A 22,678-nucleotide genomic window follows, 5' to 3' on the forward strand; every position below is an offset into this window, starting at 1 on the left:
GAGCCACCCAGGCGCCCCTAGTTTGTTTATTTATTTTGAGAAAGACAGAGATAGAGTAAGCCAAGAGTGGCAGAGAGAGAGAGGGAGAGAGAGAATCCAAAGCAGGCTTCGAGCTGCCAGCTGTGGAACCTGATGTGGGGCTCGAACCCACGAACCATGAGATTATGACCTGAGTGGAAACCAAGAGACTTAACCGATTGAGCCGCTCAGGCGCCCTGAATTGTACGCTTTAAAAGGGTGAGTTTAGGGGCGCCTGGGTGGCTCAGTCGGTTAAGCGGCCAACTTCGGCTCAGGTCATGATCTCGCGGTCCGTGAGTTCAAGTCCCGCGTCGGGCTCTATGCTGACAGCTCAGAGCCTGGAGCCTGTTTCAGATTCTGTGTCTCCCTCTCTCTGACCCTCCCCCGTTCATGCTCTGTCTCTCTCTGTCTCAAAAATAAATAAACGTTAAAAAAATTTTTTTTAAATAAAAAAATTAAAAAAAAAATAAAAGGGTGAGTTTAGGGGGAGCCTGGCTGGCTCAGCTAGTAGAGCATGTGACTCTCGATCTCCAGTTGTAAGTTCAAGACCCAGGTTGGGTGTAGAGATTACTTAAAAGGATATCTTTAAAAAATAAATAAAAGTCAAAAGGTGAATTTAGTGGTCATGATTGTTAATGTATAAACTAAGGCATATTAAAATTTTTAAGAGTTTATTTGAGCAAAAATTGATTTGAATCCAATAGCACTGAATGGGAAGTGACAGGAGCTGGAGGAAAGATTTTCATAGAGAAGATGTGGAAGCAAAGCAAGGAAATTATTTGATTGGCTATAGGTTAAGAAGTTGCCTTATCCAGAAAGCCCAGGTGGCTGTTTGTGATTGGTTGACCTTAGGTTTCGATTTCTTAATCTTGAGGTATTATAAACTTAGGTTTTGGCCTGTATAAATAGGCTACTGAGGCATTAAAACCGCCTCAGTCTAATGGCCTTCTTGTTTAATTAATGTAACCTGATTTGTATCTCAACAATTATAGAAAAAAAAGAGATTCGTTTGCTTATAGAGCTCTTTTTTTGTTCATGACACCTAAAGGATGCTTTAGAAAATGCTGGGCTAGATAATTTCTAAAGACCCTTCCAGCTCTAAAAGTCCATGACAGCATAGAGTTTGCATTGTTTGATAAAAAAAAAAAAAATTTTTTTTCAACTTTGAGCTAAAAGTGAGATTTGTCCCTTGTACTAAATTCTAGGAAGCATGTATTGCCTGGTCCTTACATAAAAGATACTGAATAATACAATGGACAAAAGCTTCCACTGTGGATTTCAATCCTAAATAAAAACTGAGAACAAAATATTAAATTGTATTTCACTGAAGGCCTGCCTGGCTTTTATTCCTGATCAGTCTTCTTTTTCCTCTCCAAGACTGGGTGTACTCGTGTATCCTCTGGTATAAGGCTTTACAAGTCTTATTTGTTCTTAGAGATATTTATTGCTATTCCTGGGGGTGGGGGTGAAGGAATGATATTACTTACTCAGTGATTATTTTGTCTTGTGAAGTTTGGCCACACCTCTACATTGGAGTAGTGCCACTCTTCCTATCCCAGTGTACTTTCCAATCTCAGCCCCACACGCTGCCCCCCTACCCCTGCCCATTTCTAATGTTCTCTTTGAAGGATGGGATGGGACCCTATGCTCAGATCTCAGGCTTTGTGTGTCATGGCACCTAATGGTAGCTCTGTTTCTATTTAAGATGTTTTGTAATGGTATGAAAGAAGGAAAGATGTACCATTAAGGGCTAAATTTCAGTAAGTTGACATTTAAGGAATTATGTAATAGCCTAGAATCCTGAAAAAGAATGTAATGAATTTTAAGTTAGAAAAAAGCAAACACTATCTAGAGGAAAGTAATAAAAAACAGATTCTCTTCACAAAGACATATCTTGGCCCACATTGTGGAAAGAGCTAGGCTTGGTGATAGACCAGATATAACAGTTTATTCTGGTGTGCTGAAAAAAGTTCCTGTCTCATATCCCTAGATTTAAGCAGTTTCAATAATCATACTTTTCACCAAAAGTGTGCCTCTTCTAGACAAAAAGTGGGACAATGTCAAGGAGGTGGTTATTATATACTTGAAATGTAGTTTTTAAAAGAACAAAGCATACTGCACGAGTTTGTCCATTTGAAAAATACTTATTGAGTGTTTGCTACATGTCAGGTGCTGCTCTAGATACAGGTTTGCTGCTCTCAAGGAGTTTCCATTCTACCAGAAGAGAGATAGACAATCAACAGATAAATAAAATGATTTTTGATAGTGATAAGTATGCTATGAAGGAAACCAGCTGATAACAGAATTGTGTGAGTAGAGGGGGGAGTTCTTTACATAGTGATGAGAAGAGAGGCCTCTTTGAAAAGGTAAAGTTCAGCAGCAAAATCTGAAGACTAAAGGTGTTAAGAAAGACAGAGATAGAGACCAGAAAGTGCAGAGGCCCTAAGGCAAGAAGGAACTGTTTGGTTGCAGCATAGGGCGCAGGAGAGTAGGCTAGAGCTAATGATGCTGAGCCTTGCAAAAAGCCACATAAGGATTATTGTGCATTATTTTATTGTGCAGAAAGAAACTGGTAGACTACTATGTAAGAGATATAAGCTTTGATTTATATTTTAGATCACTCTAGCTGCTGAATGAAAAAAAATGTGATTATGGTAGGGTAGGAGTAAAAGCAGGTTGACTAGAAGACCTCTGTAGTAGTTGAAGCAGGAGATAATGGTGACTTAGAGTGAAGTGATGGTGGAGATAGAAGAGGAGAGGTTCAAGATATATTGCTGATGGATTGGATGTGGGAAGTGAGGGAAGGAAAAATTAAAGATTATTTGTAGATTTTTTACCTTGAGCAATTTTGTAAAACATGATGCCATTTACTGAAGTTGGGAAGATGGGGAGGAGCGGATTAGAGGAGAGTTGGCAGGTGAGCCAAGAGCATCAAAAGTTCTGTTTTTGTATATGTTTAAGATAGATATTAGGAATAACTGCCCTAGGTCTATTGCTCATTAAGCTAAATTTCATACTTGTCAGTAATCCATTAAGCAAATATTTGTTAAGCTGTTAATAGTGCCAGACACCGTGATAGGCACCAGATACAAAGTGATATGCAAAAACATAGTCTCTGCTTTCATGGGGTTTATTGTTTAGTAGGAAATTCAGACATTAAATATCACCAATATATGTATATCTACACTGCTAACATTGTGTGATTATAGTAGTATGTATCAGTTTATATTCTAAATCTGGAGAGTATTTCTGAGGAAAAATGTGATTTAGTCAAGTATATAGCACATAATGTGATGGGTGCTGTAAAGCACACAGATAACATGAAGACATCAAGAAAAGTATAGTATTAAGAGAAACTTTCTCATTATGGAATATACCACTGGGAGCCAGACTTTATACTTTTAGGTTCTTTGTTTTATAGATGGGAGGCCTGCAGCATAGAATGAGCAAAGGAGTTATCCAAGAATACTGGCTTTAGCATCCGTGAGGAGGACCTTAGGAGAGTCATTTGCTTTAGTTGTTTCTTTCTTTTTTTTTTTTTTTAATTTTTTTTTAACGTTTATTTTTGAGACAGAGAGAGAGACAGAGCATGAACAGGGGAGGAGCAGAGATAGGGAGACACAGGATCTGAAACAGGCTCCAGGCTCTGAGCTGTCAGCACAGAGCCCGACGCGGGGCTCAAACTCACGGACCGTGAGATCATGACCTGAGCCGAAGTCGGACGCTTAACTGACCGAGCCACCCAGGCGCCCCCGCTTTAGTTGTTTCTTAATGATGAATGTCTAGGTTAAGGTTTTTTTGACCCCCTAAGGGAACAGAAACCAAGGTAGCTCAGGATTGGGGGCTAGTTGTGTAGCATCTAACAGGGAGACACATGGAAATCCAAAGGTAGGAAATTCAGCAGAGCAGCCCTGAGGGCTGCTGTGGGAACTGGAAAGCTGCCAGGAGCTAAGACTGCTGTTAGGGACAGCCTCTCTCTACCTTTCATAGCTTCTCTGTGCATCTCTTGCATTTCCCACTCACTCTCCACCAACCAGCTTCTTCTTTTTACTCATCGTTTCTGTACTACCATAAAATTTCAGCTTCCCCTGCCCCAACTCTTCTTGACCTATGGCTGCAGGGCCCATCCCCAGCTGGCTGCATACTTCTGTGCCTGCGTATGTGATTGTCCAATTTATCTTCTGTTTTAGGCCAAAACCTCTTATGATATTGCTAAATTATGGGTTAGTCACCATATGAAATGTGGTACTAAAGTGTTATGGTGGGAGAAATAAAACTTTTTGTACCTTTTGCTGATAAAAGCCTTTGTATAACTAGGAAATTGTTACTTATTAACCAATGAATAACATTTTTTGAGCTGAACATTATGCTAAATGGATACAAGAAGTTTACAGTCAAACTGGGGATACCTTAAGTACACACATGATATGGTTAGAGAAGATTGCAATGTTAAGGTTGCCAGTTCTGACTAGAATATCAGGGCCAAAAAATCAAACAGAGCTTGGAGTTATTGGTACTAAGAGTTGAGGTAGGATTTAAAAGTTGAAAGTATTTGGGATTTAGGTCAGCAGGGAAAGGGCACTAAGCATTTCAGTCAGAAGGCAGTGTTCAAGGTAACTATAGGCTTTCCTTGTTGAAAAATAATAGAAGGTCAGGGAAGGTAAGGTTAAAGGAAGATTTGCAAAGTTTAGAATTGGAATCGCAAGAGGCCATTGTGGGCCCTTTATTAGAAGAGTGACATTATGAAAGGTCTATGTGGCAGTCATATTGGTAATTGGGAGGGGGAAGGGAGTTATTACCAGAAGACTTTGGGCTGCCCTCTGTAATCCCATATTGTCAGAATTATCAGAAGGCTTTTGAAAAGACTAGAAAGAAATATGTCAAAATGTCAACATAGGTTCTGGCAAGACAGTGGGACTATAGATCATTGTTCTTTTTATTTTCCAAAGCTTGGAGTTTCTTAGTGAAAAAAAAAAAGAATTATTTTAAAAATTTAAATGAGGGGCGCCTGGGTGGCGCAGTCGGTTGGGCGTCCGACTTCAGCCAGGTCACGATCTCGCGGTCCGTGAGTTCGAGCCCCGCGTCAGGCTCTGGGCTGATGGCTCGGAGCCTGGAGCCTGTTTCCGATTCTGTGTCTCCCTCTCTCTCTGCCCCTCCCCCGTTCATGCTCTGTCTCTCTCTGTCCCAAAAATAAATAAATAAACGTTGAAAAAAAAATTTAAATGAATATAATTGGCTGTTTGGCAGGCAATGGAGAAGGATATCTGTAACTTGCCAATAATTCAGAAAAAAATACATATATCTTTCTAGATAAATAAAGTAGTATGACAAAATGTTAGCAATGTTGAATGCAGATAGTGCGTATATGGGTAATCACTTTACTGTTTGGCTCTTCCTTAGGTGATAATATATTTTGTATATAAACCCAAACATACACATATCTTTAAAGGAATAAGTATAATGATTGCAAGAATGTACTTATAAGTTGAAGATGTAGTTGTCATTTAAATGCTTTAAAAGTGTCAATTTCCAGGCTGTTTTGAAAATAAAAATATGATTAAAAGTAAGATCAGAGGCACCTGGGTGGCTCAGTCGGTGGAGTGTCCAACTCGATTTCTGCTCAGGTCAAGATTCCAGGGTTGTAAGAATGAGCCTTACATCAGGCTCTGGCCTGAGCTTGGAGCCTACTTGAGATTCTCTCTCTCCCTCTGCCCCTTGCCCCAGCTTACGCACATATGCACTCTCTCTGTCTCAAATTTTTTAAAAAAATGTTAAAAAAGAAAGTAAGATCAGCTTTTAAATGTTTTATTTATTTATTGCTTTAAATGTTTATTTATTTATTTTGAGAGAGAGAATGAAAGAGTGCACATGCAGGCGAGTGAGTGCGAGCAGGGGAGGGGCAGAGAGAGAATCCCAAGCAGGCTTCAGGCTGTCAGCACTGAGCCCAAGGTGGGGCTCTGTCCCACCAACCCAACCATGAGATCATGACCTGAGCCTAAATCAAAAGTTGGTTGCTCAAACAACTCAGCCACCCAGGCGCCCCAAGATCAGTTTTTTGTTAACATGTCTTTTTTATTTAGAATGACCTTTTCTAGTATCAGCTCAGATTTAGTTTTTTTCTCAACAGTGCGGGATATATATGTGTGTGTGTGTGTGTGTGTGTGTGTGTGTATTCTGTTTTAGTAATTCTTTAGGAAGACATTAATTAGGAGGAATCTTTATTTTCTTTAGAAAAGAAAACAAGAATAGCTTTTAATTAACTAAATTGAATTATAGCTTTTAGGAGGTTTTTGTGGCAAAATTCCTTTTAACTTCAAAAATCCTATAATTCTATGAATATTTTAGTTTTAGATTAGGGTGTGTATTTGTTGTTTTAAGTGCTGGTTGGTCTTAGAAGTTGCATTTTTCCCTTGTGGCTGGAGCATGTGCTTCCTGCTTACTTGCCTATCTTTAGTACACATGTGACCCAAACTATTAGCCAAACCTTGATGTTTCTAATTATTAGGTAATTCTGCTTGCATATTTCTAGATTGTACCTCCTTAAAGCCAATATACATGTCTTTTAGCAATCTGTTTGGGTTTTTGTTTTATTAATTTTATAATTACAGACTCTTGGAATAAGAGTGCAAAATATGACACTTGTCCTTATGTGTCGTTAATGAGGATAACACCTGAGCTTTGTATTTTCATAATGTGAATATCAAATTTTATTTTGAACTAATTTACCTTTATCTGTTCCATTCCATTTCATGCAAATAAGCAGGTTTTAAACTATTTTTCTTGAAGAATAAGAAATTAGTTTAAAAACAAATTATAAATACAAAGTATTTTTAGAATCCATTGCCATATAAAAACATAAGGCTTTGGAGAGTTTTTTTTGGATTCTAATTGTTAAATGACCCAATTAACCCATTTTAATAGCTCTAAAAAAGACAAAGACCTTTAATTACCACGTTAATTGCATTTGAATCCCTTCTCCCCATTCTTAATGAAGGCATATGAATTGATGTCTATTTGAAGACATTTATTTCTTGAAAAATATGCAGTGTTAAAGATTCTAACAAGTTTCAAAGGAAGGAAAATGTGTGCCAATGTAATAATGGCTAAGGTTAAGAAGAGGGTACGGAAAATGTGATGGAGTTTAGGTCCCCTGAGCCTGTTCATGGAGGGTGGCAGCCCTCTCAAGGGAGGAAATGCACTATTACAGAGGAATGCTCCATTGGGAGGGGGAAGGGAGTTATTACCAGAAGACTTTGGGCTGCCCTCTGTAATCCCATATTGTCAGAATTATCAGAAGGCTTTTGAAAAGACTAGAAAGAAATATGTCAAAATGTCAACATAGGTTCTGGCAAGACAGTGGGACTATAGATCATTGTTCTTTTTATTTTCCAAAGCTTGGAGTTTCTTAGTGAAAAAAAAAAGAATTATTTTAAAAATTTAACTTTGGGGGTCACTACATTGTAAATTGGACCTTAACTATTAAATAGGAAAAAAATAGGCTTTTATATTTATGTTTTTAATAAAACTTTCCATTGTTATTGGACTTTTAATTATAACACATTTTGTTTCTGTTCTGAAATAGACCTTTGCTCCAAGAAACTGTTTTTCAAAAATCCCCAGGCCCAAATCAGACTCTTGTCTGCCTGATTGTTTACTTTTTGCTAAGCTTGTGCTTATTGGGACCATATGTTATCCTGAGTTATCTTTGCTCACGATCAGCTGGATTTTTTGCCCTCAAATGACCTTTGTGTTGGAGGCTAGTAGAAAGTGGCAATTTCTACAGGACTTCAAAAGAGTACATCATTATCACACAGGAGAGCCTCTTTTGTGTTTTGTTTTTCTTTTTCCTACCTGCCCTCCCCATTCTAATGAGTAATGAGGCTGGGGACATAACTAAATCTTAGAAGATGGGGGTGGGGGGAAGCTTAGCATGGCATGGCAGGGAAGAAAGGGTGTTTTGAGAAAGCCTCATGAGTGATTGCCCCCCTCTCCCCTCGAATTAAAGTTTCTAAGAAAGTAACTATAGCTTTACAAACAAGGGACTTTTTCTTCTTCTGATTTAGTGACGTTTTTATATTCTTCAGAATTTGTAAGTCAAGCGTTTAGAACTTGAAGCCACTTTTTTTTTCATAGAAATAATATTGGAAAGCCAGCCCCACAATTGTCTTCTATGGAACAAAACTATAGTAATATGCCAGTAGTATCATATACTCTGACACTGTTTTATAGAGAACAATTTCCAGTTTTGAATGTAGAAGGCTTTCCTTGTAAGATCTAAAGAGGACTTATTTTATTCATCTATTTATTCTTTCCTTCACCCCCATACAAATCCTACCTTCACTAAAAAAGCTCTTCTTTCATCTATTTTGTGTAATGAAATTGTATAGATTGCATTTGAAGAGATTATGTTGCAAATTTCTGTTTTAAACTATTGTATCAGATCCAGCTGTCTGAAATATTTTCATCTTCTTGTCTCTTTTGACAGCTCCTGATCAATCCAGCTAGCTGTATCTTTTTTCCAGTCAGGTCCACTCTAGAATAATAACATGTCCCTGCTGATTATCTTTATAGCCAATTTATGCATTTCCTTAGGCTTGTAATGCTGCTTGGCAACATTTCTCCTTTCCTCTAATTTCATGTTTCTCAAATTGGTATTCTGAAATTTAGTAAGTGGCATGAAAAAAATGTTCTGTGCTCTGAGAAGTCTGTCTACTTGGATCCCTTTTTGGGAGATTAATAATATATAAACATATTAAAGGCTTTGGTCCTGCAGTAAGGAATTCTCTGTAACTTTTTTTAGTCCTTATTTCCCAGTTTATTTGAACATGAAATTTTTCTCCTGAGGGATAGATACTAAAAGTCATGAGTAGAATACAAGTTTGAGGGACCTATTTATAGTTGCCTTTCTCTATTCTCTGAAGTGACTGTTCCACACTTCTACAATTTCACCTCAAGCCCCCAACCCCATCTCAACCCTTTTTGTTTTCAAACCTAATCTGTGTTTCACTAAAGAAAAATGGAGGCTGTCAGCTTTCCTCTTAATTTATTAGTGAGTGACCTTATATCCTATCCTCTTGTCTAGACTTTGTTCTACCATCAGACCGGATAAAGTCAGAGAACATAACATTTATTCACTGTTGTATCCCTAGCCCCAAACTCAGTGCCTTTTCTTTAACCCACATCCCTTTCCAGCAATCACCTCATTTCTCGAATCTCCTATTTCTTCCACAACTGTGTGTATGACAGTTCAGTTCTGACACTAACCACCCAGAGTTAGAACAGACTCTACAGGTTAAAGGGCATGATGCCGAACAACACAACACTTACCCCAGATACGAGCCACACTTAGGAGTCCCCAGGCCACCCACACTTCTGAACAACTGGCTATAAATCCGGGCTTCCCGCAACCACCCCAGAATCAGTAATTCACTAGAATGATGCATAGAGCTCAGGGAAGCGTGATAGTTATGATCACAGTTTTATTATCAAGGATACAAATCAGGAAGACCAGCCAAATGAAGAGACATACACAGAATGAGGTCTGGGAGGAAATGCAGAGCTTCTGTGCCTTCTCCTCATAGAATCACCCTCCTGGCACACTAGCATCTTCACCAACTAGAAAAGGTCCCCTGAGCTTTGATATCTAGTATTCATTAGAATTCCATCATATAGATAGACATGATTGATTGGATTATTGGCCATATGGTTGAACTTGATGTCCATTTCCCTGTCCTGCTGGAGGTTGGGCTGATGTCCTGTGGCTCAAAGCCCCAGCCTTCTAAACATAAGGCTAGTCTTTCTGGCTAGGCCAGTCCCCATCCTGAAGCTATCTGAGGGGGGAGTCCACCTCACTGGCATAACAAAGATACAGCTATTACTCTAGAAATTCCCAGGATTTAGAGTCTTTCTCCAAGGAATCAGGGACAAAGGCCAACTAAAAAGGGGGAGGGAGAGTTTTCTTAACTTGATCCTGCTTCCTCCTGTAACTGCTACTCTCTTTTTCCCTCCCATTTCTGCCAGACTTCTTGAGAGCCTATATTTGTTGTCTATACTTCCACACCTCTGGTTTACTCCTTAGTATCATTCACTTCTACTCCACAGAATACCTTTTGAGGATTACTAAGTGGCCATTTCCTTTTTTGATTCTTTCCTTTTTTGTTTCTTCAATCTAACTTGTATGTTTGGGTGCATGACACTCCTCCCTCTTCTTAATGCTACTCTCTCGAGGCTGACCTACCCCTCTGACTGTTGCATCTCTGTCTCTTTCCTTGTTCCTTCCCATGTCTCAGATTCTGTGTTTTTTGAATTTGGTGCTGTGGTCACTTCTCACTAGAACTCTCCCTAGACAATGTCACTCGTTTCCATGTACTATACCTCCTTTATACTGATGACTTCCAAATTGGATCTTTAGGCTTGACTTTACCTGCAATCCAGGCTTGAATTTTCTGATTTTACTGGAATTTCCATCTGGGTGTCCAATAGGAACCTTATATTTAACATGTCCAAAACAAAATTCACTTCCTTTTTATCGCTTAGTCTTACATTATAGGCACAATAATAGAATCTAGCCTATAGAGTAATTATAAGGATTGAATGAGGTGTAATGCATAAAGCAAATTTAGTAAAATTCTGGCACACAGAAAGTATGTATGACCATCTCCCCTGTTAGTCTGCAAGCTTCTTTAGGGCAGGGACGATGTCCTCAAACCCAGCACTGGCCTTGGCTTGTGATAGGTATGTGGTAAAAGTTTGTTGAGTTAAAATGAATAATAATCTGTTGAATAAGTGTTTTGTGTAGCCATCTGATTTAGTTTAATCATCTTTTTAAATTAACAGTGGGCAACATCTGGTGTTTATTTTTTCTCCTAGGTGCACTGTGTTGTAATCATTCAAAGGATAACCAAATGTGCCATGACGTATGTGAACAGGTAAGCTTATGTAATAATTGTTAAGGCTATTGGTTATGTAACTGTTTATGTGAAGTATAATTGTTTCGGAGAAATCTGTTGGACAGCACCTTAACCAAGTGATCACAGTTCACATCACCAGTAATGGAACAAATTAATGTGTGTCTGCTGACATGATGCACTGAAAAGGAGCGCAGCATCTTTAGTAGGATTCCTGCCAAAAATGCATAACCTGAATCATTGAGGAAACAATAGGGCAAACCAAGATTGAGGGATATTCCTCAAAACAACAGCCTGAAGTCTTCAAAGTTATCAGTGTTAAGAAACTTCAAGATTAAAGGGAACTACAGAGATATGACACTAAATGCAATATGTGATCCTGGAATTTTAAAAAAAATGCTATAAATAACGTTATTGGGATAAATTGGTGAAATTTGAATATGGGCTCTAGTAATAATGTATCAGTGCTGTGATCCTAAATTTGGTGATTGTATTGCAGTGACATAGGACAGTGTCCTTGGTCTTGGGAGATAACATGCTGGGATTTAGGAATAAATGATCATGTCTGTAATGAATTATAAAATGTTCCAAAATAGCAATAATATCTGTGTATGTAGAGAGAGTTAAAGCAAATGTTGCAAAATGTTAATAATGAGTAATCTACATGAAGACTATGTGGGTGTTGTACTGCTCTTCAAACTTTACTGTGAATTTGAATTTTTCTGGTTGAACCTTTTAAGTAAAATTCCACTGAGACAATACCTGGTCATAAAGTCTGCCTTTCTTTCATCCCCTTGGTTGTGTAGTGCTGGCCTTGGCACTTGAGAATGAATGGCCTCAATTGCCTTTTAAAGAGTTTTCAATAATGTAGATTTTGTCACTGCCTAAAATTTAGAGAGCTACCTAACTGGGATTAAAACTTCTCTCAAACAATATTGTGAATTTAGAAAGATTTTGCAAGATACTCTCTAATTATAAAACAAGACAGTGACTCAGCTCATCTAGGTAACTGCTAGAGACTTCATGTCAAAACAATATAGCAAATTAAGTTTTCTGCAAATTTACTGCCAGAACAGTAGCTTTTAAAAGCAGAAATGTTCCCTAGATAGTGTCACCATAAGGGAGCTTTTAAAAGAGTTCTGCTGCTTTTGGAAACACTGCTTTCCTAACTTTGCTTATTTAATGAATAATTCTGGTCATTTATCCTGTAGAGTTTCTCACAATCTGAATTATGCTGTTTGTAACCCATGATATCATTTAATGTGTTCCTCTTTCCTCTGTATGTCTTAGTAAGTGGTAGGTAGATTTAAAGCAGGGCTATCCAGAGAGCTTTCTGCAGTGATGAAAATATTCTGTATCTGTGTGATCCAATATAGTAGCCACAGCTATATGTGCCAGGTAAACATTTGAAATGTGTTTAAAGAAGTTGAGGAAAGGTGTGCCTAGGTGGCTCAGCCAGTTAAGCATCACTTTTGGTTTGGGCTCAGATCATGATCTCATCGTGGGTTCAAGCTCTGAGTCAGGCTCCTCACTGACAGTGTGGGGCCTGCTTGAGATTCTCTCTCTCCCTCCCTCTCTCTCTGCCCTTCCCCACTTGTTTGCACTTACTCCCTCTCTCTGTCTCTCAAAATAAATAAATAAACTTAAAAAAAAAAGAGATTGAAGAGAAAGAGAAGTTTGAGGAACTGAGTTTAAATTTTATTTGATTTTAACTGATTTGAGTTTGAATTTAGATGGTCACACATGGCTAGCAGTTACCTAATGAGACAAGTCCAGATGCTTGATAAGATTCAGGTTAGGTTTTTGTTTTGTTTTGTTTGTTCAGCAGATCTTACTTATAATGTTTGTGTCTGGTTGTCTCTTTTTGTAATTAACATTACAGCCATTCTTGATAATTGCCTAAATGCATTAATTCACTAGGGGTTGCAAAATGGTGATATTCTAGCTCTTGTCACTTATTAATTATAGTTGATAGTTTGGGAGAAAAATGGCTATTAAAACTAACTGGAGATAAATCCTTTTTCATTGTCCTTAGCATTCATGGATTTCACAGTCTTGACTATTTGCAGGTAACCATGAAGTTCTGTCTGATACATGTAATGGTTTATAATTTACTGAGACATCAAATTGTAATCACATTAATTAAAGTTCTATTTTGGAAGAGAGCCAGTTAGCCTGGTAAACAAACTTGTCAGCTCCTCAGCATCTTTATTAAAAATGACTTTGTGCCTCCTGAAATCACTGCTGCACTATATGATAACTAACTTGGATGTAAATTAAAAAAATAAATTAAATAAAAATGAAAAATAAAATAAAAGCCCCTACCCCCCCCACCATGACTTTGTCTCTATTTAATGCCATTTTATGGAAGTTTGTGCCATAATGCTATTCACAAATTTGTTCGTCACTGATATCAAGGATATGACGTAATCTGTTTTACATTGTCATCAGTTAACTAAAAGCAGTTTATAGAACAGTTTAGAATGAACTTTTTTTTTCTTTTCTGTTTTCTTCTTTCTTTTTCTCCTTTGTTCTCCAACAGATTTGGTAGCCCGGTTTTCTCCATTTTTGGTCATTACAAAAGGGTCTAGACTTGCATATATGGACTTTCTTGATTATTTGCCAAACTAACCAACCTTTTAAGAGATGTTAGCTCAGCTTAATTTAGATCTTTCAAAAGGTTTTCCATTTATAAAAGGAAGTTGGAAAATATTCTAGACAACTGATAAGTATAGAGGACAATAAATTTTGCCCATTCTTATTTCTTACCAAAAAAAATGCCACAAAAACCTTCTGTTTTGTTTTGTTTTGTCAAATAGATATTCTCCTCAAAAAGTGAATCCCGACTAAAGCATCTGTTACAGCGAGCCCCAGATTATTGCCCTGAAACAATGGTAGGTCTTGTTTAACTTAACTATGGAAGCTTTTGTCTAAATGAAGCCATCTAATGAGTTAACTCCTTGATTCAGGAAATTTTTCAAAATGGTTTGAGGTTGTGATCAGATTAAAATGTTCGATTTAGCAAGGTACTTTAAAAAGATCATCACACAGATTGCTCGGTAGATACTATCTTTCATCTTTTATCATTTATCCTATGATGTAGGTATAAAAATAATATTAAATGTACATGTATTGCAGTCTTTAAATTTCATTATAAAGTTTATCTGGAATTTGGAATTTTACTCATTATTTTGACAATTTTATGAAAACCATAGTAACTAAATCTTATTTTGATTTTCAAAAGTTAAATTTGGGGTAAGGGGAAATGTGTGACTTCTCATTATTCCTATCTTCCCATTTTTTGGTGTACTATAGATATATTGGCTTGCCTGTCTGAATCATGTAACTTAACATGTCTCCAGTGCTGGGGCCATTCTCAGTGTTCGGGATATTCATGGGCTAGGCTCAGGAAGTCTGAGCTTACATGAGACAGCCTTTTTAGATACGGTAGCTTGCATTATGTGAGGCGGGAAATGTTGATCAAACAATTCTGACTGACACATTTGCCTTTACTCGCTCTACAGACACTTTGTCTTTTGCTTAGAAACAGTGATTCCAGTAAGCATCCTGAGAACCCAGACTCCTCATTAGTGCTCTTAGATGGGAAGATGGGAAAAGAGCAAGCAATATTTTTGCATCTCAGTTTTATTTTTTCCCCTGAATAGCTGCTTGATACTCATGTAGTCTTAGAACATTGATTAAATAGAGACAAACATAATCAAATTAGCTGTACATAATTTCTGTATGAATTGTCATATTTAGGAACTGGTTATATAAAAGCCTTTTGGTGATTACAATTTTAGGTTGAAATTTGGAGTTGTATGAATTCATCTTTGCCAGGTAAGCAATAGCTAAATAACATTTGGCATTTTATCTTTAAAAACTTATTTTGTGATTGTAAAATCTGTGTCTTAGTCCTGTAACCTAATGTATCCCCTTGAGTTCCTATCTTCTCTTTTTGGTAGGCACTCAAATTTTCAAATGTATAATTTATTCTCATTCACTCAGTAATTAATTGTGCTCTTGTCTCTACTTCTACCATTCTAGTGAAACTGGTCTTTGCAAGTTCACCGGGATCTCATGGTACCTAAATCTTTTGGCCTTTTCTCAGTACTTACCACCTTTGACTGCCTTGCAGCACTGTTGACCATTACCTCCTTATGACTCCACCTTGGCCTCATGCCCTTATCCTCTCTTACCTCCCCTCTCCCCCCATAAGGACTTGGGTCATTCCTTCCCTTTTCTGTCCACACTTACCCTGATAATTGCTTTCCTTCCCAGAACTGTTAACTAATCAGCCCTGGGAAGACAACCTTCAAATCCAAGTTATAGCTCATGACTTCTAGACATGTCTACCTGGATCTCTGCATCCTGGTGACAACTGAAGTGCAAACCTAAAACCAGACTCATAACGGCCTGTCTTGTGAATGACACTAGACTGGAATCCCTCAAGTTACCTTTGATTGCTTTTTCTTTTTAGCTCTATTGACTCTCCCCTTGGAAAATCTTGCATCTGTCCTTTCTACTCCTACCAGTATTGTTATGCTCTTGGGGTAGACTGTTGTAACAACCTTGTAGGTGGTATTTCAACGTATCATAGCTGTCCTCCCCGGCTCCTTCAAAAAGAAGAAAATCTCTCTGGGGATATCCACTTCCATCAAAATAAAGCTCAGACTCCCTAGCCTGGCATTCACAGTCTTACAGTTCTGATTAAAGCCAGTGCCTTAAAAGGAAAAAAGGAAGTGTATTTTATGTATCTCTGAACTCTAAAGGCTTTCACACTGTTTGAAGTTTGTATTTCAAACAAGTTGGACTATTTGCCTTCTTGGAATCGGCCATATCCTTGCTTGTTCTCTCAATTATCCCTCTACCTAATGTTCTGGAATTATTCGTATATAATATATATCTAAGATAGTATACCTCCATGTGTAATCTCCATAATTGGGTAAATCATATATTTTATCTATTTCATAGCCCATACAATACCTAATGGAGTCCTTTGTACATAATATTATAAATGCTTATTGGACAATTTAATAGTTTCTAAGAGGCTACTAGGTGTATGGAAGCAGCAGTATACTGCAGTAGGGTATAAAAGTTCACAGAATTTATGACCTACATTGGTTCCATTCAAAATAATGAAAATGTGAGTGATTCTGAAAGTAAGCACCAGAGATTTAGAGGAAACTGTACTAAGCAATGGGGCTAGATGCAAGTCTCTTGCCCTTTGTACCATTAAAACATGTAGGGATACAGAAGCTTATGATACTCAGTATTTCTAGCCAATTTTAAAAATTGGGGTGGTTTATAATTTTGAGAGCTTTGTCCATCTGCAGGCCATTTGTTTACTTTTGTTTTTTAGCAGAATGTTTCTATTTGTTGTGTTAAGTCCTAATTTCATTTGGAGAACTATGTTAGCTATTGCATTGAATTCTTTATACCTTCAATTTAATATATTATTATATTAAATAATAATATAACTTAGATGTGAATTTGCAGACATATGTATTACATGGAAGCAGTGTAAAATATTTCTGAAAATAGATAAGGTGAAATTTGCCACATGCCTATGAGCATATGTCTTTTCTCTTTTCATAATTACTACTTGTGTCTCCTAATTTTATCCTAGGAGTCATTCGTTGACATTTATACTTGCAAAAGTGGATGTAAAAAATTCATTAGAACACTTTTTATAATTGCATCACCTTTCAATATCACAGTAATTTGGTTGGAGAACAGCTGCTGAGTATAAACTGCAACAGAGTAGTCATTTTGCCCCATAATTAAGTGTACCCACCAAAGTCCATTCTTACCCACAGAAGATGTATTTTTCTGTTCAATAAGTATCAATTTCTAAACAGCATCGTAGGTTTTACACCATTCTAGTTACTTAATATTTTGAGTACAATAATCCTTATGCCCTTTTTGTTTGTTTGCATGTTAAGTTAAATTGGAATCTTTGCCTCTGATTCACAGTCTTTGCCTCTGATTCACTCTCCTTATTTTCCTTAACCTGTGTGTCCTGTAGAGATGCTGTTTACCCAAGAGGGAGAGTGGTCTAAAGAGAGTTTAGGGTGGGCAGAGGGAAGAGAGAAAAAAAACAGAGCACCTGGTAATTATGCTGTAAGGGCCTCTGAGAAGACTGGCAGCATTGGGAGTATGCAGGGGAGGAGGGCCTTAATAATTTCGAGGCCTTGTTATCTGAGCTAGTTTTCCTGTAGACACCTGCTTTGACTTTTACTGGTATCCACGAACCAATTGGGCATGCCATTTGTGTTTCTTACTCCTTATGACCGAAACATTTGAACTTTTTGTTTTTAAGGTGTGTTTAAGAAGTCTGATGGCTGGGTTGGCTTAGGCTGCTGTGAACTGGCTATTACCTTGGAGTGTCGACAGGCATGCAAGCAGGTAACATGGCAATCAGGCTCGTGAGCAGCATGGGATACAGTTTGAGTATTAGCTGCGTCTGTGTCTTGGACCTTGCCTACCTCATACCTTTGGAGGGGTGACCCATAAAAACTACAAATTTAGCATTTCTTACATAGACCACTTCCTTTTAGACTTGCTGCTTTCTCATTTGTGGCTGCTGCATGTAAGACACTCAACCTTCTCTTATTCTTTCTTAACTTTTCTCTGCCCTGCAAAGAAAGAACATTACAGGAGCCGAGGCCTTTTGTACTTTCCTGTGGTCATGCTTAGTCAGTGCGGAGTGACTCCGAATGGTTGTGTAAATTTAGAGTATGCTTGGATGAGAGCAGATGACACAGCTGGCTTATTTCGCTTTCATCTTCCGTTCTCTCTTTCATCATGGGTTTACCCTGGGCATGTTCTTTTATCCCTTCTCTGCTCCTGAGGTGAGCATGACTCCTACGGTGAACTGTGACTTCTCTTTGATCTGATAGATCTCTGGTCCAATTCAAGTTGAGTTCTTCCTCACTGTGTATATTTTCATAGTGGCTCCTCAGAGTGCTGTGGGAGAACTGGTCTCCTAGCTCCTCATACTCCCAAGCAGTGAGAGTAGATTTAAGTGGGAAATTTAGATGGACCTGAAATCACAGCTGGAGAGCCTTCTCTTACTTTCTTCTTCTAGTGACTGGTTTCTGGACCAGAGTACATGAGACATGGTGTCACCTTTACTTTCATACAGACCACTGTGCTGTTTAGCCTGAGCAACACTCTTTGAGCAGTGTACAGTCTAGTGATCTGCTGCTGTCCTCCAGCCATTGAGGTGAAGCTGAGTTGCAGAGGCTTGAACTGTAATGGATGGGGGGTGGGAGGGTGCATAAAGAGAATTACATAAAAATTACTTTTGTTAATTGCCTGACAAAGCCTTTTCCTCTTTAGTTGCCCCCTCCATTGCATATGGATCTTTGCTGAGGAAATTGGCTCGTAAGTCAGTAGGAGAATTTAGAATATGAAGGGTTAAAGAAAAAGCAAAATATAAATGCCCTGGCAGAGCTTCACAAGAAAATTTGCTACAGAGTGGATTTCAACTAAGAAAAAAAATTCTCTGATTTACATTTTCTTCAAAGTCATCTAGTTTCTGAAATAACAAAAGGACCCTGTTATTATGTGAGATTAAAGCCATAAAAGAGCAAAGCTTTAGCATATCGGGTAGGTTCTGGGGCTGATGTTTATTTTAAAGAACTTGGATGAAATTTGTTTGTTGTATTTTAGGAACTTTTAAATATTAGAGCATAAGGTTTTTCTTGATGAAGTAAAGAATAGCAAACCAAGTAACATATATTAATTTGTGTTCTTTTTGTCCTGTGTTGAATAGCATGTGTAATAAATTAATGGAGAAATTTGTTATCTTTTAGGCATCTTCAAAAAATGATATTTCCAAAGTTTGCAGAAAAGAATATGAGGTATGCATTTGATTTAACAACTTTGGATAGACCAATTCAGATAGTATCAGAATTGATAAAAATCACTTAAATTTTCAAAATGAATTTATTCTTACATAAATTACCTTTTACTTTACAGAAAATATAGCCTTATTGACAAAATGTAGCCTTATCATTTACCTTGTTTAGAAATGTCATGACTTTAATTGACTTGTCAAAATTGAACATTAATTTTAAAGAAATGCCCTGTTAACTATACATGAGTTAAAAATAAAATCTTAAAGTTAAAAAAATATTTTTCGAGAAATGTCTAAATCACATATACAGAGGCTTTAACCTATATTGTATTCATAACAGCAACTGGTTATACCCAAGTGTAAAATAGTTTTTCTAAAGTTCCATATCCTCTTTTGCCCCCTTTCCTATGCCTTGATCCATGCAGGTATCCGTCTTTATTAACTGTCTCTAATTGGAAGAAATAAAATCACACTGCCAGTGTGAGTAGCTTCAAACTTTTGCAGCTCTCGCATTTGGTGGAAAAAAGTAGTAAATTACAAAGGCTGTATTAAATCTGAAGGATTCTTGTCTCCCAATGGTGGTATTTCAAGCACTGTGGTATGTAGATGGGTCAGTTCCTAGGGAGGAGGTAGAGGAGGTATTTCATGTCATGCAAATATGTACAGAAGATTGTCCCTGATGTGAAAAAGCTCCTCATTGGACTACTTCCTTCAGTTTCTAGAAGTCCATTGTTAAATGCGACATTATTGTTTTACATAGCCTAAGACCATACAGTTAAGGATACTTACATGCATATTCCTCATTCATCATTTTACCTATAAACATTGGGATTCCTATTGCTTTTAATAGCTGTATTCTCTTGGAGAAGAAAGATAGAACAGGTCTCTTGACAGCTTCTAGATTATAGTTCTTTTTTTTCTTTTCTCAATGCCTATAATTATATCTCTTGATTAATATTTTTAAATTGGAAAAATCTTACCATTTGTCCCTTTGTACTGTTTGCTAAGTTATATCTGTTTCTCTGAAGACAAATTTCCAAATTAATTGCAACTCTCCTCTGTTCTTATGAAAAGGAGCCTTGCTGCAAAGAAATAAAAGAGCTTTCTTTTTTTTTCTTATCTCTCTACCTTTAAAATAACTAGTATTAGTTTCTCTTGAACAAAGTGGCTAACTGTGATAATTCCTTCTTTTCTCCCACATGATGTCTGACACTGTCCATCCTCTGTAGCCTGTCCTCCATTATTTTAGTGTGCTTCCTTCTCTTGTCTGGATTTCTGCATTGCCCTAGGAAGTCTGCCAGTATGTGTTGATGAAGGACGGGACAGGAAAGGTAAGAGAGATAAGTTCTGTCCTATGAGAGAAATACTAAGGATAGTTTACTTTTCCAGTCTATCCTCCCTTACTGGCCTAGAATTAAGCAACTATTTTCAAAAAATCTATGCCGAGAGGGTTCTTTTACACATGTGTGTATGTATATATATATATATATATATATATATATATATATATATATATATACACACGTGTAAAATATATATGTAAAATACATATATGTACTATAATATATGTAAGAAATATACATATGTAATATAAATCCATTAAAAACTGACCCTATAAATTATTAAAGATAATTCAAGACAATTTGATTTCTTATGTATTACTTAGAAATCAAAGAGAGACAAGAGCACTTTAATGCAGAAGGAGGGTTCTGTATTATAAACCCCAAATAACAGTCACTCTCATGAGTATTAAAATCTAGCCTAAAGATAATGACTATTTGTTATAAAGTGAATTGGGTAAGTTTGGTGTAGTGCAACCTGTTTTAACGGGATTGGTTGTTTATCACCGTAAGAATAATTTATAAAATTAGGCTTTTAATATTTTTTCCTTGACACTGGAGTGGTCCTTGGAGTGAACTTCGGATATGTGAGCTATTCCTTTAGGCTAACAATTTTAGGAGTTAGCATTTACCCTGAAGTAGGTTGTATAGTTTGATTAGAGAGATTCAGAGAATGAGTAATTTTATTTGAGCAGATTTCCTGAGAAATTTACTTATATGCATAAAGTTAAAAAAACTTTAATGCCATTTAAAATTCTGTTTTGTTCCAACCAAGCTAAGATAAACCAGTTAAATGTAAAGCATTGTTATGTCTGATTTTATAGCATCTAGTTTCTTATGTGAAACAACATTTATTGAATACCGAGGGGTAGTGCTATATATTAGAAAGAGCATAAACTTTGGAGTTATACCTAATTCTGAATTCTAGTTAAGCTACTTACTTCTTACTAAAGAATTATATCTAACTGAGTGAAAAATTAAAATATATACTGTCCACACAAATCAGAAAGCAGAGTGAGCATGTTTGGTATATTTTGGTAAAAAGACTGTGGATCAAAAGCACGGTAGCAAAAATGTACATGGCTTGTGCAGGGGACAGAAAGAAAACGGGCCTATTTAGGGCTGTGAATCTGTCCTTGGATAGGCAAAAATCAGACCAGATCCTGGAAAGATGATATTTTAGGGCTCAGGTCATCATGAAGTAGAGGGGGATGATGAAGATTCTGTAATAGGCCAAAGTAACAAGTCCATATTTTAGAAAGCTAAAGCCTTAGTTGTGTGCATGCTAAGTTTTAGATCCCCCAGACCCCTCTAACTTAGCTAAAAGTAGATAAGGCACAAAACTAGGATGATAACAGTAGAACCAAGTATTCAGGAATAACTCAGAGATTTGAAGGCAGAATCCATCAATAGCATTTGTTATGGTGGGTTGAATAGAGGAGATAATATTCAGGGAAATAGTAAAAAAGAAAACAATTATTTGTGAATTGGGAGGTAGACCCAAAGAAATTATATGGACAGGCAGCATAGAAGGACAGACTGAAAGAGAGTTTAAGGGTTGTGGGAGATAAAATGTCCTAATTGGAATACTAGAAGAAAAGAGAATATGGGACAGAGGCAATATTTAATGAAGCCCAACAAATCCCCAGCAGGATTAAAAGGGAAAAAAAATGCATATATTACAGACATACCTCATAGCCAAAGATCTTAAAAGCAGTCAGAAAAAAAAAAGACTGCCTTCAAAGGAGACTAACAGCTGATTTCTCAATAGCAACAGAGGAAGCCAGATGCAGTGGAATGACACCTAAACTGTTCTGAAAGAAAGTAATTAATCAACCTAGAATTCCATATCCAGTAAAAATATTTTTCAAGAAAGAGGGCAAAATGAAGGTCTTTTCAGACAGCAAAACAAAGAATTGCTATTACTGGATCCTTTCTAGAAGTCCTTCTCTAAAGGAAGTTGTAAAATGTCTTTTTTGAGATGCAAAAGATAATGGGAGAATGATGAAAATACAAAGTGGCTAAATTAAAATACAGATTATAAAAAACAATAATAAATGATGTATTCAGTTTTTAAATAAGTAACAAGTAACAGTAACAAGAGCCTATTATGTTGGGAAAGGAGTTTAAAGAAATGGAGGGATATTGAGTGTTAGGTGTTTTTAAATGTAAAAACCCGTATCTCAGAGGTAGTGAATACAGGACTAAAGAGAGCAAGAATGATCATGCCCAAATCAACCATGACGTAACCCTTGAATCTTGAGAGTGAAAAAAACCTCAATAAAAGAGAAAGTGTTCAAAAAAGTAGAGAGCTGCTTTTTGAAAATTATTTTTTTAGGGAACTGCAAGAGAAGGATCCAGAAATCGATTAGGAGGACCCTACCTGTGTTAAGTAAGAGTATTGGAATGAGATGTTCCAAGAAAAAGAGAACTAACTTCCTGTCAATGGAAATGTTCAAGCAAAGGCTTACTGGATTCACACACATATCATGGAAGGGATTTCTGCAATGGATGGGAGACTTGGCTAATCTCCCAACTCTGCAGTTCTC

At 37.0% G+C, this 22,678-nt stretch overlaps 1 protein-coding gene across 2 annotated transcripts in view; it reads left to right on the plus strand.

Annotated features, from left to right (window-relative positions):
• Positions 1-22,678, plus strand: part of RECK (reversion inducing cysteine rich protein with kazal motifs) — an 80,141-nt gene that overhangs the window by 2,110 nt on the left and 55,353 nt on the right. The window contains exons 2-6 of one of the 2 annotated variants that reach the window (XM_042964733.1): positions 10,888-10,946; positions 13,745-13,819; positions 14,729-14,765; positions 17,248-17,333; positions 18,746-18,793. In XM_042964733.1, the coding sequence (XP_042820667.1) occupies positions 10,888-10,946; positions 13,745-13,819; positions 14,729-14,765; positions 17,248-17,333; positions 18,746-18,793 (305 nt within the window). Of the gene's footprint in view, positions 1-10,887; positions 10,947-13,744; positions 13,820-14,728; positions 14,766-17,247; positions 17,334-18,745; positions 18,794-20,022; positions 20,121-22,678 lie in introns of those variants that run through there. The other variant, XM_042964734.1, reaches the window with a different exon arrangement.

The sequence above is a fragment of the Panthera tigris genome, chromosome D4 (genome assembly GCF_018350195.1).
Source record: "Panthera tigris isolate Pti1 chromosome D4, P.tigris_Pti1_mat1.1, whole genome shotgun sequence".
Taxonomy (NCBI): Eukaryota; Metazoa; Chordata; class Mammalia; order Carnivora; family Felidae; genus Panthera; species Panthera tigris.